Source organism: Macrotis lagotis, chromosome X (assembly GCF_037893015.1).
Source record: "Macrotis lagotis isolate mMagLag1 chromosome X, bilby.v1.9.chrom.fasta, whole genome shotgun sequence".
Taxonomy (NCBI): Eukaryota; Metazoa; Chordata; class Mammalia; order Peramelemorphia; family Peramelidae; genus Macrotis; species Macrotis lagotis.
Genome location: NC_133666.1, coordinates 158447086 through 158467276, shown reverse-complemented (window position 1 = coordinate 158467276; position 20191 = coordinate 158447086). Strand labels below are relative to the sequence as shown.

The 20191-nt window shown below is 33.7% G+C and overlaps 1 protein-coding gene and 1 long non-coding RNA gene across 3 annotated transcripts in view; one reads left to right on the top strand and one right to left on the bottom strand.

The window, feature by feature from the left end:
* Positions 1-20191, bottom strand: part of HSD17B4 (hydroxysteroid 17-beta dehydrogenase 4) — a 127945-nt gene that overhangs the window by 52105 nt on the left and 55649 nt on the right. For both annotated transcript variants that reach the window (XM_074200888.1, XM_074200889.1), the window contains exons 12-14: positions 8984-9087; positions 7427-7663; positions 743-794 (exon numbers count right to left, since the gene is read on the bottom strand). In XM_074200888.1, the coding sequence (XP_074056989.1) occupies positions 743-794; positions 7427-7663; positions 8984-9087 (393 nt within the window). The remainder of the gene's footprint in view (positions 1-742; positions 795-7426; positions 7664-8983; positions 9088-20191) is intronic.
* LOC141497981 (uncharacterized) overlaps positions 17158-20191 on the top strand; it is a 38190-nt gene continuing 35156 nt past the window's right edge. Inside the window, exon 1 of the long non-coding RNA XR_012471504.1 lies at positions 17158-17402. This is a non-coding gene — a long non-coding RNA (uncharacterized LOC141497981). The remainder of the gene's footprint in view (positions 17403-20191) is intronic.

Sequence of the window (20191 nt, the reverse complement as noted above, 5' to 3'; positions counted from 1 at the left end):
ACATCACTTCTACAAAAATATTCATAGCAGCCCTGTTTGTGGTAGCAAAGAATTGGAAATTAAGTAAATGTCCTTCAATTGGGAAGTAGCTTAACAAACTGTGATATATGTATGTCATGGAACACTACTGTTCTATTAGAAACCAGGAGGGGTGAAAATTCAGGGAAGCCTGGAAGGATTTGCATGAACTGATGCTGAGAGAGAAGAACCAGAAAAACATTGTACACCCTAACAGCAACATGGGGGTGATGATCAACTTTGATGGACTTGCTCATTCCTTCAGTGCAACTATCAGGACAATTCTGGGCTATCTGCAATGGAAAATATCATCTGTATCCAGAGAAAGAATTGTGGAATTTGAACAAAGACCAAAGACTATTTAATGTCAAAGGCCCAGGAAATGAACCTTGCCTCTGCCCTTTATTATCTGTGTGATCAAGACAGTCACTTCATATTTCTGGCCTTTATCTCTAAGGAGGTAAAAGTAGGAAGGAGATAAAGGGAAAAGAAATTTAGATAACATCTAAAGATATCACTAAGTGATTTAATTACTGAGAAAAGAACTACTATTTGCAAACAAAGGAATTATTCCCAAGGTTATACAATCATTTAGTTTAACTTCACATATTAATTTATACCAAATTATACATACAAAATTATACAAACAGAATAAAGCATAGAATACAAATAATCAATGAGTATTAAAATTTTGATTATGAAACATAAAGTATCAAGAACTAACCTGTTCTAGGAAGTGGTTTATACAACTCCAAGTACTGCTCACCATGAAGCACCTGTATTGAGAAAAAGAACTTTACTAACAAATCTTTAGCAGAATTGTATTTGAGAATTACTCCACATATAATAAGGGAAATGCAAAACAACTCCAAAATTTCCAAACAAACTTGGTAAAGAATTAAAATGACAGGAATTCCAAGTGTTGAATTGGTTATGGAAAGGCAGGCAGATGAATTTACTTCCAGTGGAAGCATAGATCGATTTAAATTAGGAAGTAGGCTAAAAAAAAGGTGATTTAAATGTCCATTTGATTTGACTCAAAGATCCCAAGACATATACCCCAAGGAGGTCAAAGACATAATGAATGGTTCCCATATACACTAAAACTTCCATTACAATAGTAGTGGGGGGGGGGGGAGCGGAGCTGAGCTGAAAATAAAGTAGATATAATGATTCAGCAAATGTGGTTACATGAATATAATGGAATATTGCTGCCCTGTAAAAAATAATGAATATGAAGAATTTAAAGAAGCATGAAAAGATGTATATGAACACAGAGAAAACAGAATCTAGAAAACAATATACATAATGACCACAATAATGCAAAAAGAACAACAAAAATTAAACAGGATGCTATATAATTACAATGTTAGTCAATAGACCAACCCTGGCACTTGAAGAGCTTTTAATAAAATGCACTTCCCTCCTCTTTTCAGAGGACTATAGATAGGAATATACACATTATCACAGTTGGAATGTTGATGGATTCTGCTGATCTTTTTTCCTTTTTCTTTTTAAATCTTTTTCATATGGTAAGACTCATTGAAAATGGGTGGAGATAAGGTCAGAAATGAAGATAATCTTAACAAATAATATCAATAAAAATAAGATTTTAAAAAAAATTTTAAACAATTTTTTTTGCTCATCACTAGTTCAGGTAATTCTAATCCTAGGGAATACACTATATCTAACCATATCTAGTCACTAGGGTTTCCATCTTTCCCATAATTTTAAATTCACAGATGAGTTTTTACTTCCTTATTGAGAGGTCACATAGCTTAGGGAAAAATGCCCTAGATTGGAAGCCAGATAATTTGGGCTTTCAATCCACTAATAATGTGACTGAGGCCAAGTAACATCATCTCCCTGAACCTCAGCTTCCTCATCTATAAAACAGTAACATTTTCACTGTCACAGTCAGGAGGTCCAAATGAACTCATAGATAGTGTTGTGAAGGATATACAGAATGATTGAATATCTTCCCCTAGCCCCCAACTCCCTCTTTGGGTTACATAGAACAAAATAAAATTAGGACACTTTAGTCTGAAGGCCCTGACCTAATCTGAATGAGAACACTTATTGATCTTTATCAATTCCACCACAACATCCTACACCAAAATCTTTAAAAATCATTCTTATCAAAGACCTGACCATTTTCTAAAGTGAAAGCCTGGATTAGCCCAAGGACTCTTTCCTGAGGTGATTATTATAATAATTATATTCTAAGAGAAGGAAGGTTTTTTTTTTTATTAATTCAGATTCATTACTTCTGTTAAAGTAGTTTCTGAGTTCAACTTTGACCAGTCTGAAAGAACTAACCCCCAAATCCAAGCTGTTGCTAAGTCCTCTAGACTTCCTTTTCACAACATTTCTGAAATAAGTTCCCTTCTTTCCTCTGACATTGCCACAACTCTAGTACATCTGAACTACTAAAATAACCTGCTGGGGAGCTGTCTGCCTACCCCAAGTGTTTTCCAATCCATTCTCCAGGAAGCCACTAAAATGATTTTCCTTAAATGAAGATTGTGTCACCCTCTGAATTAGAGAGAATGTTTAGGAACAAATATAAAATGCTTTTTTTTTTTTGAAATTCAAAGCTATTCATAACCTAACCTCTTCCTACCTTTCTAGCCTTCTTACACTTTACATCCTAAAACATACTCTTCAATCCAGTCCCACTGGCTTCCAGGATGTTCCATGAATAGGGCATTCTATCTTTCTGACTATCCCTCAAACCTGGAATGCTCTCCTTCCTTCTCTCTGACTACTGACCTTTCTAGGCATGTGAGTGACTCAATGGATATACAGTACAGGGCATGTAGTCAGGAAGACCCGAATTCAAAGCCAGTCTCAATATTTATGAGTTGTATGACCCTGGGCAATGTGACTGAGGCAAGTAACATCACCTCTCTGAACCTCAAATTCCTTCAGTATAACCTCTGTTCGCCTTAATTCACTGGAGAAGGAAATGGCAAAGCACTCCAATACTTCAATATCTTTGCCAAGAAAACCCCATTGACAGGGCCCACTGGGTTATAAAGAATCAGACCTCCCTCACTTCCTTTAAGTTCCAACTTAATTCTCCCAGGATGTCTTCCTCAAACTCTCAATTGTGCCCTTCCTTGTTAATTATTTCCTATATGTCCTGTATATAGCTTGCTTCATATATATTTCTCTACATATTGTCTTTTCCATTAAAGTGTAAGCTCCTTGAGATCAGGGACTATTGCCTCTTTTCGTCACCATACCACTTACTTAGCACAGTGCTTCACACATAGAAAGTGTTTAATAAATGCTTATTGATTGCTTGAATAAAAGTGATTAAAGACAGATTGAATAGTTTAGGTCAAGTTCTTAACCTTTTTTGTAGTCATTCAGTCCCCTCTTGATAGTTTGATGAATCTTATCAAGCCCTTCTCACCTTGTTTTTATATGAATAAAATAAAATACATGGGATTATAAAGGAAATCAATATATATGTGTGTGTGTGTGTGTGTGTGTGTGTGTGTGTGTGTGTATATAATGAGCATTTTTTTTTTTAAAGTTCAGAGATCACATACTGAGAATCTCTGATTTAAGAGCTTGTCAATTTGCTTTTCTAATTCTCTGGTTTTAAACAGGAGTAATTCAAAAATCTGCTGTAATTTATCTCACACTACAGCTTACATTTAGAAACTGCCTCCAGAAGAACAGACTGACTGCAAATAATTGGAAACAACAAGCTGTTTATATAGAGCAACAGATTTTGTGTGTATATATGTCTGTGTGTGTGTGTGTGTATGTATGGTGGTGCATGTATGTATATATGTGTGTGTTTAAATATGCATACATATATGTGTGTATGTATATTTAAACACACACACACACACACACATACATATTTGAAATAAAAGGGTTTAGCTGGGGTCACGACAAGACAAAAGTAGTCTACTTATAGGTAAATGATTCCTGCAGTCAGCTAAGACTCACAAAGCTAAAACATCATGCTTGGTAACAGCAAAAGTTAGTAGCTTCAGAGCATTTTCTAAAGTTCCTTAAGTCGAGGTCCTGCAGGCTGACCATACCATGTCTATACAAATGTTCATATGGTTGTTCTGGAACATTTTTAAAGTATCCCTCAATTTCAATACCTACATTAGACAGCAATTTACCTGAGGGCAAATGTTTTATATCCTCTGTGAAGTACCTATATTTTATTGTATAAAATAGTCCTCAAATATTAATTGTATTAAAAGAAACAACCTGATATTACAATACAAAAGAAATTTACTTACAGTTTAAGCTGTAGCAAGATTCAATTGGCTATCAAATAAAGATTTTATGAAACATGCCAATGTGCTACTTAACTACACACTTCAGGCTGAACTCTAATCTTTAACAAATATTTTTAAATCTTACTATATCTTCTGAAGCTATAAATCTGAATCTAGAGTCCATCTAAAACTTATAAAGTTATTTTAAATTCCTTAACTGGAAAACAAAATTGCTTTTTCAATCTAATATAAATAACATATAATACTTTTTTTTTCAAAAGACAGAACGATTCCTAAAGTTACATTAAAAAAAGGTGACATAACTTTGCTTTATGGACCATTAGACTGGCATTCCATAGACGCAGGACTACAGCACTTTTGATTAAGAACTAGATGACACTTTCGAGATCATCAAGACTAAACTCATTTTACAGAGAAGAAAACTGAAGCCCAGGAAGAAAATGGTCTAGAACTATATAGCCAGTTAAGTGTCTGAGGCAGGATTCAAGCCGAGGGTCTTCCTGACTCCAAGTTCAACATACTATATCCAACTGTCTCTCAAAAACATAATCATACCCCATCATGTCTCACTTTTTTAAAACCCTCTAAACTGATTTCTCTTTCAGTTTCTTTACCAAGTTACGAAAATAAATCTTCTCCTGACCAAAAATCTTCAATGCTTTCTAAATATCTCTGGTAGAAAATGCAAATTATTCTTCTTTTTTTGTTTTTTGTTTTTCAGATTTTTCAAGGCAATGGGATTAAGTGGCTTGCCCAAGGCCACACGACTAGGTAATTATTAAGTGTCTGAGGTTGGATTTGAACCCAGGTACTCCTGACTCCAAGGCCAGTGCTCTATCCACTGCGCCACCTAGCCACCCTGAAAATGCAAATTCTTAACCTGACATTTAAGGACCCTAGTAATCTGATCCTTATCTGTTTTTCAAACCCCCTTCACAAACTATGATCCAACCAAAGAGATATCTAACTGTTCTCAAACTCAGAATTTCCCACCTCTAATCATATACACAAGACATCTCCATACTGGAATTTATTCTCTCATTCTCAGCTCTCCAAATCCTTGTCTTCTCTCAAACCTCAATACTGCCACCACCTCCTCCATGTGTTCCCTGAGCCATCATAGTTGAAAGTGCTTTCTCCCTCTGCAACTTTCCTTATTTCTGTATTTATGCAGAGCTCTCCTACCTCTCAAAGTAAGCTTCTCATTCCTATTTTTCTGTCCTTGAAGCCTATTATATAATAGATTATGAAGCCTGTTGAAGTGAACTTCAATTTTCAATCTCATTCACTGTCTTTCATAACTGAGTACATGCTCAAATTTATAAAGATTGACTCAGGTAACTAAGAAATTAAAGAAGCACCATTTATTTTTGTGTGATAAAATTTTCTTAGCTTTAAAAAAAAGTCAGCAAAACCAAATATTAGTATATGATGAGGAAAATTAATTTCAAAGAAAAGAAGTCATTTATTTGCCTTGATATGGCTTCATTCCATATCCTCTATTCTCCCCTTTAAAATAAAACAGACCTATAGCAACTATGAAGCTTCCATCTAGGAGACTCCATGCTACACTGCATAGAGAAGTAATAGAATTTGTGTGTGTGTGTGTGTTTGTGTGTGTGTGTGTGTGTGTGTGTGTGTGTGTGTATCAGTTGCTCATCTTACCAAGATAACAAACCTCTTTTGGATATGGCTTTGACTCCTACTATACCCTTGTGTTTGCAATAGCAAAGGGAAGGAGAGAGGGAGAAAAAAAAAATTAGAAGGGAGGAAAGTTGTTTCTTTGGAAGTTGGTTGCTAGCTTTAACTACAGATTAATTAATCTGTAATATCATTCCAATTGGTAGGTATTCTTTTTCATCTCTCTTTCTCCTCAATCCCACTGTCCAAAAAGCAGATCTACAAGACAATTTCTAGTGCTATACAGTACAAATAGTATTACTGGTCTGGGAGAAAGATCTGGAACTCAAGTCCCAACCTCAAAGTATCATTGTATATGTTTCATAATACTTTCACATATATCATCTCATTAGATCCTCATAATCATGTGAGGCAAGCAAAATAAACATTATTATTTGACCTTCAGTAAATGTGTAATTTTAGACAGGTCCCTCAACCTCTCTAAACCTTAATCTCCCCTTCTCTAAAATATGGCTAATAATTCTTGAATCTCCTGCTTCACAAGACGTGGTAACCAAAGCTTAATTATATTGGTCTAAAACTACTAGCCACATGAATTGTTGCCACATGAGAGTTGTGATTATTGTTTCTTTTGAGTTAGAAAACTGAACTCTGTTAAAATCATTTAAACATATGAAGCAAAATAATTTGACTCAGTGAAAATAAGACTATACTGAAGAGACCTAAGTTCATGTGGTTCTGCCATTTACCCTATGTATGACTTTCATTTAACCTGCTCAAGCCTTAATTAAAAAAAGGGGGTCAGACTTCAACCTTATGAACAATAATTCAAAATACTTTATTTTTACAATTCAGACTCTTCCCAAGTTAGGTTACGTCCTAAATAATAATGATAACAGAGATACATGTAAAAAAAAAGTTGATTCATTTTAAGAGAAACAACTTTTAAAAAGGTTCCATGGTATGTTCCATGGTCATCCAAAGGTTCCAGAAGATTTCTGGACTGGAAATCAAACCTAGGCTTGAGAACTGGTTGATCTATTTCTTAATTGTTCAACCTGTCTGAACTTCTTTTTAAAAGCTATTCAAGATAAAGTCATATATTTTTTCTTATTAAAAAGAGTATTCATTTTCTAAATTATCACATATATTTTACTCTGGAGGAGGTTATTAAAAGTAGTGTGAGAGGCAGCCTAGTAGAATGGTTGGAACCGGGTCACTTGAATTCAGTTCCCACCTCTGACACTTCCAGCCTCTATGACTCATTCTCTTAGTGCTCATGGCCACTCTAAAACTGTGAAGTTACTGATTTGAACTGACAAAACAATGTCCTCACCAGGAGCATCCTAAAGCAATCAAATCACAGGTCTAGCAACCAACCCCATTCTAAATACTCTGAAATACTACTAAGAACTTTGCAAAAACAAAATGTACATAGAAATAAAAAAGGTATTATTCTCACTGATAAAAGAAAAAAGCAAATAAATGTTTACCTTTGCAAAGTTTATATTAAGTCCTGGAACTTCTGAAAGTCCTCCTCCCATCATACATTTCTGAGCAAGGACAACACCAAAGGTAGGTAAGCAGGAGAAATCTGAGCTTCCCTCATAAACAAATTTTAAGTTTTCTGGATTCTTAATTGATGCACCCACTCCAAGAGCATACATAATAGCTTCCATTTCAGTATAAGAAAAGGTCTGTTGAGGCAGCTTATAACCAATTGCTGTAGTCTGTGAATAAAATTTGGTTTATTAGTTTACCTTATAAAATTATTAATAAAATTGTCATTTTACCTTCTAAGTACTCAAATTTTGCTTTAGAGAAAACCCAAGATGGCAACCCATCTTAATTCATTTGAAAAGGTTAATTATAATAGCTTTATTATATATGATTTGTTTAAAGTATTATTTTACTAAGGGTTGCATTCGTGTTTGTGTGTGTGTGTGTGTGTGTGTGTGTGTGTGTGTGAGAGAGAGAGAGAGAGAGAGAGAGAGAGAGAGAGAGAGAGAGAAAGGAAAGAAAGTAAGAAAATACTGTTTATATGAGCAGCACTTTTTTTTTGCTTCCTTGTTTCTGGTCTAAAAAGATCAAGATCAGGACTCATCTGGTTTTCACTTCTTTTTCCCCCTAGCTTTACTAATTATTGCTCTTTCTAACCTCTATTGTAGCAACACATAAATACAATGCTAAGACCAGTTATGGAACTAGCTTTATTTAGAATAAATATAATAACAATATTTATTAAAGTAGGATTAAATTTAGTTATCCATCTGAAAATGTCTATGTAATGTGATTAACGAGAATAATCAATTTCTAAGCTAAATTTTTAGCATAGGAATGCCACATAAATGTTATTTCTTATTCACTTTCTATTAGCAGGCAATCTTTAAGTTGATTTTTTGCATTTTAATTATTTTATTTAATTTAATATGAAATAAAATTTGAAAACTTCTCATCTTATATGGTTTAAATAATAATTTTTAATTTTTTTATCATATTTGATCCTGATTATAAAACATCCAAGTATACTAAAAACCACTGTATGTCTGATTTTTAAATAATAGGTCATAATGATAATAGCAAAGTGTAAAAATGACAAGAGAAAAGCATAAAATATACACCAGTTGATAGTAGTATATTTTTGGAAATACTGACAGAGTAAGAAGTTAGTAGCCATGCTGTAAATCTTCAGACTATATAATAATGAAAGTTTTCCAAGCAACAGCTAAAGGTACAACATTCATTTGTATCTTAGAGTGAGAGACAAGGAGAAAATGAAGGGAAAAAAAATAAAGAAGAGTAAGTTATACAACACAGTCTTTTAATTATTAGGGCCCATTTATTCAGTTTAGTGTCAATGTTGTGAATTTAATGAATATCACCTGTATCCATATTCTAACATATCAAAGTCAAAGGTGAATAACTCTTGTTTACACCATTCATGCACCTGACTTCTTTCAACAATTACAGATAATTAAAAGTTGATAATATCTACCAAAAAAAAATTAGACACCAAAGACAGTTACTTTGACATTACTCTCTCTACTTACAAATCCTGAAGTGGTCGTTGATGCAGCATGACTTGTATTATTAATAGCAATGCCTCCCTGAGAGTCTATTTTACTTAAGACTTCAATCACATTTACAGTTGACTCTAAAATAAACAAAAATTAAGGATATTATTTAACATCTGTAAAACTATTTCTCGAGTCAAAGAAAAATCTACAATAAATGCCTGATGCTAAGAAAGTGGCTCATGAGGAGTGTGCAGTTCAAATTTGCAAAGTCTAGCATTCAATTTTAAATTTATTTAAATTACCACAAATAATGTAGCACCATGTTTCATGCCTAGTAACTTCATTGAGTACCTATTAAGTAGATTGTTCTTATATTATAGTCATGCAAATCAATGACACATCACCTACATTTTCTCTTTACAAATAATAAGGGAAGACGCCTCATCTTGTAGAGAGAAAAACAAAGGCATTGCTCAGAATAAGGCTTTTCTCACCACATGAATTTTCTTTATTAGTAAAAAAAAAAACCCTCATCATATATAGTCTAATCAACTGAAAGGACACCAAGTAGAATTGGAAATAATCTTCCTACTATAATGGCCCCAAATGTACCGAGATAAGATGGAAGAACAAAATGAGGCATAGCATCTGGTGTCTTTGTGCCAAGAAACCAAGAAATCCCCAATGGGTAATGAAAAGTCAGGATGAAAATAACACAACATGTCTAGAATTTACTGCTTCTTCACCTCTGTCCTCTTATCAGAATTCTTGTCTTCCTTTAGGCAAAGCTCAGCTGATACCTCATTCATGTAATCCTTTGCTGATCCTCACATTACTCCCCTCCCCAATTTAAAAGCTCTGCCTCCTCAAATATTCCAAGATCATTTTGTCAGAATTGCTCCACTGATTCCATCTTATTATAAACTTCAAATCAACAGACTATTTAAAATTTGTATATGCATACTTAACACACACACTTCCCAAACATATATGTACCAAATATCTTGTCCTAAATGTTAAAAAAGATTAGTTTTATTAAGCAATTGTTTTGCACTGAATTGTACTTTTTTCAAAATGAATACATAAGAACTTTATATATATATATATATATATATATATACACATACATACATATATATGTATGTATATATATATTTCCATCCTTATTTGAACTCCCTTAATTTTGAAAATGCTGATTTCATATTTTTTTTTTGTTTCTGACAACATGATGTCTCATACACAAGTGAATACCACTGGGTAAGCTCAAAAAAGTTTGAAACATCCTTTAAGAAATACATTGATTAACAAAAATAAATGAAAAATAAAAGGGGATATTAGGACTTGGTATTCTATCCTATTTGGGCATTTTAGCATCTTTCTCATAAAGTCATAAAATCAAATTGTGGGGATTAGGTGCATTGGCCTGCCCTAATTTTGTACGTTGTGCTTCTTCAATGCTCAATTTAATCAACAGACATTACTGTGTATGAAAGCAGAATATGTCAGCTCACTCAGCTCAAGCCCATTTATCAAGTAAGTTTATACATTACTTTGTTCAAAGGATGGCTCAAAGAAGGCATATGAGAAGACACTCATTCCTACTCCTTTAGAGAGGTGAAAAGTACATGGATATTAAACATTCCAAGTTTTCTCAAATTTTTCAATATATAGATCAGGTTATTTCCTTCTCTTCATGATTTTTTTAATTTGAAAAAATCTGTTATAGAAAATGATTTTGTGGGAGGAGGGTGAGAGAAATACTGAGAGGAATTCTAGCAATGTAAAAAGAAGCAATATAAAATAAAATTCCAAAGACAACTGAGTTATACTTGTTTTCTTTGTAAAAACTGGAACAAGTTGCTCCTATAAAGGTATATTTACTGTCAAATTAACCATACAGAAATAATAGTTTACATGGGGTATTAAATTTTAAAAATCACAAAGTATCTTGGGCAATATTTCAAATAATGCTTGACAAAAGTATTTAAATCCTAAGGAAAGTCTAGTCATTAAAAAATTCCTCAATTAATAACATTATTATTCATTTCTCAATTCTAATCATTTACATTATCTAAAAAGACAAATGTCTCAACTAATTGTATTTTCAATAATTATACATAATAGTTTAGCATATAATTGCTTTTCATAGCATCAAATTATTTAAATTGTTGCTAATAATTTTAATGAAATCTGGGAGAGTATGAACTGTTGATGTAGAAGGTATTTTTTTTGTTTGAAATGTACATACAACAATTTCTTTTTTATAATAGTTCAGTTCTTTAAAGCACTAAAGGACAATTTTTTTACATCAGAGGAAACCTGCTAATATATTTCTTTAATGCTTTCCCTTGTATCATTTCTTAACTCTGACAGACTGTTACTATTCAAAGGTTATCCATCTCATATCAAAATACAGAATGGACTTGTACTGCCACATATGTAATGTCCTAATCATTTTAACATTTCCGTAAGAAAAGGCAAAAAAGTAATTTTCAAGGAAAATTCAAGAAGATTGAAAAATTATTTTTAGAATTAGAAGAAAAAAATTTTCAGGCATTTATGGTCCTCTAACAAACCTGCAGGTATAATAAAAGATGAGTGGAATAGAGAAAATTCTGAAGAAAATGACTGTGATTAAAACTTTTACCTCAAAAAGTTTCTTTTTCAAATACTATTAAAAATATATTTGTATGGATTATGCTTAAGGAAAAAAGAGCCACCAAGGAGCAACTAGGTGGCACAGTGGATAGAGTACCAGCCCTGGAGTCAGGAGGACCTGAGTTTAAATCTGGCCTCAGACACTTAATAATTACCTAGCTACATGACCTTGGGCAGACAAAAATTAAAAAAAAAAGAGCCACCAAACTTTATATTCTGCAAGAATGTTCCATGTTAGATTCAAAACAATACAAAAATTATTTGAGTCCCTGTATACAGCAGGGTTGGATGCCAGGCAACTAATACACATAGCTGTTCTCCTCAAAAAACTATAGATTAGAGACAGTTAAGTGGCATAGTGGATGGAGCACTGGCACTGTAGTGAGCCTGAATTCAAATGCAGTTTCAGATATTTGGCACTTGCTAGCTATGTGATCCTGGGCAAGACACTTAACCCTGATTGCCTTGCCAAAAAAAGGAAAAAGAAATTTTAGAAGATATGAGTTGACTTAACAGCAACATGGGAGTAATGATCAACCTTGAAGGACTCGCTCATTCCATCAGTGCAACAACTAGGAACAATTTTGGGCTGTCTGCAAAGGAGAGTGCCATCTGTATCCAGATAAGGAGCTGTGGAGTTTGAATAAAGTTTAGAAAAAAACAGATATCTTATTGTCTGATCTTGTTACCTCTTAGACTTCTTGTCTCTTCTTTAAGAATATGAGTTTTCTCTCTCATCACACCCAATTTGGATCAAGGTACAACATGGAAACAAAGTAAAGACTGACAGATTGCTTTCCATTGGGGGGGGGGAAGTAAGATTGGGGGTAAAATTGTAAAACTCAAATAATATCTTTAATAAAAATAAATTTAAAAAACAATTTATAAAAAATAAGATATGGATTGAGAGGAAATATGCTTATAAAACAACTATAAGCATTTCTATAGAACTTAAAGGCTTTACAAAATGTAGTTACAAATATCATCTCAAACGGAGGCAGGTGCTATTATCCCCATTTCCCAGATGAGGAAATTGAGGCAGACAGATTAAGTGATGGGTCTAGGGTCACATTACTAGCAAGTGCCTTAAGCCAGATTGGAATCAAGACTTCCTAACTCCAGGTCCAGAATTCTATTCATTGTGTCACCTAGACAACAAATAATCATAACACTTAAGAAGGTTACAAACCTGTGGGTTATTACCCACATTTTACAGATGAGGAAACTGACATTCAGAGAGATGAAGCTGAAATGTTAAGAGTTTTAAAAACACATATTTTGCTCATACAAACAGTGCTGCTTACACCTTAAAAATAAACATACATTTTAACTGATATTTCCCAATGCAAAAATAAACATTCAAGAATAATTATTTTTAATACACTTTACATTTTCACATAATATTAACAAATGTATTTTATACACATATAAACAAGTGTGATTTCTGAAACTTTAAAAATTATGTCCAAATTTAATTTATATATTTATAGTAATATCATTTATAAAAAGAAAAACTCAACTCTTTACCCTAAAGACTAAAAATAGTATAAATATATCATAAATACCAATAAATTAGGTCCCAATAAGGGCAAACAATAAATGCCATTAGTTGATCACATTATTCAAATTCTCACTATGTGAAGTTATGATTTTATGTAAAATGTGGTAACTGGTGTAAGACCAATGGAGATATGCAATCAAAAATTTATCTATTTATTACCATAACTAAGGATGAAAATATATATTTCTGATTTGTTTATTACAAATTAATAAAGTAATAGTAATAGAAGTCAAATTTTTAAATGACAAAATATACCTAATAAAATATAAATAAGCTTATAATTAATGATATGATGGGGAGAAAAACACTGTTATAGTCATTTATAACAAAATTTTCATACATATGCTGTTAGCCATAGAGAGCTTCATTAACATGTTAGAGAATCATCATGCTCATATTCTATCCCAATGAACCAAGTATAGTTGGATGGCCTGGGGCATATATAAAATCCACAATGCTTTAAACACAATAGTATTGTCCTTGCAATATTTTTTAACAGTTGGGCTAAAATAAATTGTCTTCAAAATAAGTCTTCAAATATAATAAGTCTTCAAAAACAGCTTCAGGCAACAACTTTTTTTTTTTAGTCTGATGATCAAAAAACTAGAAGCAATCAATGATTGTAGCACCTCAAAGCATAAGCATTCTGAGCCCAATAGATAAGTATTGATTTAATTCGAAATCCCTTTCTGGATTACTTCCCAAAAAAAGTTATTAGTAATCCTTTGACACTTTAAATCTAAGTTAAGTTTATTCTTTCTTAGAAATATAAATTCCATGCATAACTGTATCATTTATATGAAATCTCATTGGTTGTCTAACTCAGTTTTATGATTGATTCTATGTCCTTTCTGTATAAAATGTCCCCCAAATTTGTTATGAAAGATGGGTATCTTTAATGATATCATCCATTCATGGGTTCAGTAAGATAATAGAGAATAAAACTTCATGGATAAAGCTAAAATATATATAGATATAGATATATAGATATATATGGATATATAGATAAATTGATAAATTTGAGAAGGCACCCTTTTCTATAACAACCTTTTCATCCCCATTAAAAATTTGTTGATCAATATTTTCATCTTTTTCTATTATTTTCCTCAAAATATCAGAATATTTAGCTGCCATGATCACCATCTGTATTGGCTCCCTCTCTGGTAATTTTTAACATTATGCAACTATCAAACCAACTAATACTTACTGTATAATTTTCTTCACTATCTACTTTATTTTTATTTTCTCTGATTGCCTTAAATAAACTTGAAGCTTCAATCTGAACAGCTGCTCTGCTAGAAGGAATGTCTTTGATTGAAATTTTCAATTCATATAGCTAGAAGATGCTCCATTTCTATCACTATAATACTTCTATTCCTTTTAGTGTTTGCTAACCACAAAAAGCTGATGCAATTTGCCTTTTTCTTTTATTTTGCCAAAATGTTATATAGTATTTTGTTGCATAGATATAGTCACTCCAACAGTTTGTCTTATTTTGGAATTACTATAATCATATTCATATCATTCAATTACATCAAATTTTTGTCTAATGTAAGAACAAACTTTTTTGTGCCTTCAAGTGTTTCCATCTGAAATCTTATTTCTATCCCATTTTGTTAAAAGCTCTTTAAAAAAAACATAACTTGGTAATGTGGTATACAACAGCACATCATGGCCACACTTTATAATAGGCAAATGTAGAAAGAAAACAGAGCAACATGTTAAAAATGTGACTAGCTCACACATGTCACATTATTTGAATTTTGGCTCACATTAAATACAACCTGACATCATTTTATAATTTGAACTGAATCTAATTTCACATTATTCAAATTGTCATTAATCATGATCTGGTTGTAGTATAAAATCTTCACTCAGTTACAAGGATTCTTTTGGTTTGTTTTTTCAAATGAAAAGGGAGCAAGGAAGACATAAAGTATTCATCTGAGACGATGAAGTTCTTTCCAGGTAATAAATAAATAAAATGAATAAATGGAGGGAAAACATAGTTTCATTATATTATCTGACAGTGAACTAATGTGAGCTGAAGAAATTGGGGGGGCAATCTTCCTTTTATGAAAATTTTACCCTTAAAAGACAAAAACATATAATGCTGTCACATATCCTAAGGCAATTCTGTCAAAATGATTTTCCTAAAATGCAGGACTAACCATGTGACCTACTACTCAATAAACTAGAGGCTTCATATTATCTCCAGGATCAAATATAAATCCTCCTTTGAATATTTAAACCCTCATAACCTATCTTTTTAGTCTTCTTACACTTGACTCCCTCCCACAGACTAGATTTACCAGCTTCCTTGCTGCTCCTTACCCTAATACCATCTCTTTGAGTCCAAACAAGTATGAGCAAGTTATCTGTCTGTCTCTCTTTCCCTCTCTCCTTCTTTCTCCCTCCCTCTGTCTGTGTGTGTCTCTCTTTCCTTCCCTCCCCTTTTCCCCTCCCACTTCCCATTCCCCTACCCACCCTTCTCTCTCTCTCTCTCTCTCTCTCTCTCTCAGCTTCCCTACTGATCTTTGACCAAAAAAAAAATCCTCTCCCAGTCCCCTCCCAAACCTGCCTCATGCTAATGTTCTCTCCATGAGATAGTCTTCCATCTACTCTGAATATATCCTCTAAGTACATAATTATCTACACATAGTCTCTCTCCCATTAAAATGTGAACTCCTTGGGAAGGCAGGAACAGAGTTTCTGGCCTTTCTTTTTATCCTCAGTGGGTAGCATAATACTCTGCACACAGTTAAGGTGCTTAAAATAAAAACATATTGACACATATTAGGAAATATACAAAAAAGACAACACCTAGAAACAAAAGTTAAAATGAAGAATCAGGAGTTTCCTTATTTGCAAAATGAAGGGAATAATTACATTTCACAGTTATTTTGATGTTTAAATGAGGTAAAGTAAAATGCTTCACAAATCTTAAAGCACTATATTAATACAAATTATAATTATTAATTATCATGAACTCAAAAACATCTAGAGGAAGACAACCAAGAGACAGTGAAAGGCATTGATTCCATTAAACAGAACATAAGTAACTTCTTGAGGGAAAGGACTGTTTGATTCTCATTTTTTATAATCCAAAGCCTAGAACCTAATGCTTTGTAGATAGTATGCACTTAGTTCATGCTAACTGAATTTAAATCCTTAAGAGCACCTAAACCAACTAAGGATATAATTTAGCCTAAAAAAAAAAATACTAAAGCAAAGTTATAGAACCATCATTAAATATTTGAAATGCTATCCAGTGGAAAAATAATTAGTTCATTTTACTTGGTCCCAGACAGCAGAATTCTTGAGATTCTGAGAAGAGAGAGGTTGATAGTGGTTAGCATTTGCAGATATAACTTCACAGGGAAAAGGTGAGACTGATCCAAATCTCAAAAGAACAGATTTGGAAAGGTTAAAAAAAAGTGAGGGGAAAGGCACCATAGGAAAGAGTAAAATAGCATGAACATGACAACAAAGAACAGCAGTGTAAGACAGATACTGGAGTAGTGGGTTTACACTGGGATTAAACAAACCACATTGTTCAGAACGTTGAAAACCATTCTTAAAAATCTAGATTTTATCCTATAGATAAATCTGATGTCAATGTATAAGGCAGACTGAAATACAGAGAAATAGCAAGGAAATCAATTAAAGGATAATTTAAAGTAATCAACCTGTTAGGTGATAGGGGCTTGACCTAGATTGGTAAAAGAGGATATGGGATGGATAAGAGAGAAGTTTTGAAAGCAAAAACAAGAATAATCTAGAGTAGGGGTGGGAAATATCCTGCCCACAGGATATTTTGTCTGATGCTACCTAGGCAACAGAAGGCAGAACTTGAAATTCAATAAATCTGGGAGCTTTTTGGTTGATTCTTATCCTTTGTTATCACAGAAGACCAAAATGACATCACTATGTTTGAGACAAATTACAGTGTGTCCAATTGTGACTGATCAGACCAATACGAGTTCAAAATGCTCTACCATAGGTGGGACACAAATGGTCCACATGAACACCTGGGGTACTTATTCTAAACTTAAATATGTCACATTTCCTTTGAGTGAGCTGCTTCAATTCTGCCCTTCTCACAGAGCGCAGGACCTTCTCTGAGGGAAAACCATGTTGGATAGTTCTGTGTCTCCCATGCTGCACGATCAATTCTAAAGTTCTTCAATGAGACCTTCAGGGTGCCTTGGTATTGCTTCTTCTGACCCCCTTGTGAGTACTTGTCCTGTGTGAGTTCTCTATAAAACAGTTTGGGTTTTTTTGGCAAATGTACATCTGGCATTCTAACAATGTGTCCAGTCCATCATAGTTGCATTCTCTGTAGTAATGTTAGAATGCTAGATAATTTAGCTCCAGAAAGGACCTCAGTGTCTGGTATCTTCTCCTGCCAAGTGATCTTCAGAATCTTCCTAAGACAATTTAAATCGAAGTGATTCAGTTTCCTGACATGGGAACTGGTAGACTGTCTCAGGTTTTCACAGGCATATAGCAATAAGGTCAGCACAATGGCTCTGTGGACCTTCAGTTTAGTAGTCAGTCTAATACTTCTTCCTTTGGAACCTGACAAATACTGAGCAAGCTCTGGCAATGAGAGCGTCAACCTCATAGTCATTATGAACTTCCCTGGAAAGAACACTGCCAAGTTAAGTGAACTTGTCCACAGTATTCAAAACTTCTCCTTTTGCTGTAATCAAGTTGGAGAACCTGTGTTTTCTTCTTGTTAATTGTTAGACCAAAATAAGCACAAGCAGCAAAGAATCGAGCCATACTTTGTTGCATCTCAGCTTCAGAAGCTGCACTGAGTCCACAATTATCTGCAAACAGAAGACCATGCACCCATACTCTCTCCACTTTAGTCTTGGTTTGTAGCCTTTTCAAACTGAAAAACTTGCCATCAGTGCAGTAGCTGACCTTGAGGCCATGTTCATCCTCAGTGAAGGCATTTGATAACATGACTGAAAACATTATGCTAAAAAGTAAGGGAGCAAGGACACATCTGTTTTTCACTCCATTGGTGACTGGGAAATCTCGAGAGCACCATCCACTATCCAGAACCCAGGCAAGCACGCCATCGTGAGATTGACCTACAACACTGATGGACTTCTTTGGGCAAACAAATTTTGACATAATTTTCCATAAACTTTCATGACTGACAGTATCAAAGACCTTGGTCAATTTTTAAATGCCGTATACAGACCTCTGTTCCTAGCATTTTCCCTAGAGTTGTCAGGCAAAAAACACTATATCGACTGTTCCTCAACCTTCTCTGAAGGCTCTCAGGGAGGTGACCATCTTCGAGCCTGTTAAGGAGGACTCTGACAAGAATCTTACCAGAAATGACTAAAAGAGAAATACTGTGTGACTTTTGGATAATTTATTCCCTTTACCTTTATAAAAATGAACAATGGAGGCATTCATGAATTCATGGAGGGATAACCTCTTCATGTCACATAACTTGAAAAATTTCTGCAGTTTTTGGATGAACATAGTACCCCCACTTTGTAGATCTCAGCTGGAATAGAATCAGCACCAGGTACTTTGCCACTTGAAAGGAGCCTAATGACATTCAAAACCTTCTTCATTTGGAATTTCAGTTAGGGACTGATTTGATTGACTTCAACTTCAGGTAAATGGTCAATGGCTTCTGCATTGCTTGATGAACACTATGGAAGTATTCAACCCATCTCTCTAGGATCATGTCCCTATCATTAATCAATGTGAATCCATCAGCACTGAGTAATTGAGATGCACCATAGGTCTCTGGCCCATAAATAGCCTTCAGGGACTCATAAAAGCATTTTGGTTTATTACTGTCTGCAAAAAAACTGAATTTCATCTGCCCTCTAACTGAGCCAAGAGATCTGCATCTCTCAAAGCTTTGCTTATACTTTACTTTTGATGGAATTAAATACTGTCTTCTTAGAAATGGGGGAACTGGGGTGGCTAGGTGGCACAGTCGATAGAGCATCAGCCCTGGAGTCAGGAGTACCTGAGTTCAAGATCCGGCAACAAACACTTAATCATTACCTGGCTGTGTGGCCTTGGGCAAGCCAGTTAACCCCATTTGCCTTGCAAAAACCTAAAAATATAATAATAATAATAATAATAATAATAATAATAAAACAAAAAAAAAGAAATGGGTGAACTATCCTGCTGCTAAACCCTATGGAGTTCTTGTTTTCCATTTGGCAGCTTTTATTTCTATCACTCAACAAACATTTATCAAAGGCCTGGAGCATGTAAAGCACTGTGATAAGCACTGAGAAGAGGAATAAGTCACAGTTCTGTCCTTAAATCACCTAAGTTGGCATATTCTTCTCAATAACAATGCTGTAGGGGGGAAGAGTGATGGACTTAGGATAGTAAACACACTTCATATCTCTTCTCTGACACTGACATATGGCTCTCTAACCATGGAGATTTAACATCTCTGAGACTCAGTTTGCTCATTAATAATATTCATACAATAATATCTGTAGAATCTACTTTACAGAGTTGTTGCAGGGCTCTAATATATTTTAATATTATGTTATTATATGCTGCTATGTATTCCCAAAAATATATATATAAAGTAAAATGCAAATGAAATATAGAAGTAAAACAATCTCAATCACCCAAAGAAGGAATTTATGAACAAAAACAGAAAACTAAAAGCAGCAGTGATACAAATAACATAAATTATCTTTTCTTAAGACTATTATTCTTGTGTAGCAGAAATCACAGCAATAAAAGTTTAAATTCATAGCATACTTGGAGAGTTATAAGAGTTTGTAAAGTAATCACTACATCTTAAAACCATATATGAACTAGTAATTCTTAAATCGGTCAAAAATTTTTCATAGAGAAGTCCTAAGCAAAATTCCACTGCAAATCTGTGCTAGAATTCTGACATTCATAGCTTGACAATATGCTTTACAAAAGTCTTTTAACTGAGGCAGCTAGATGGTGCAGCAGATAAGAGTCCTGGAGTCAGGAGGTCCTGAGTTCAAATACAGCCTCAG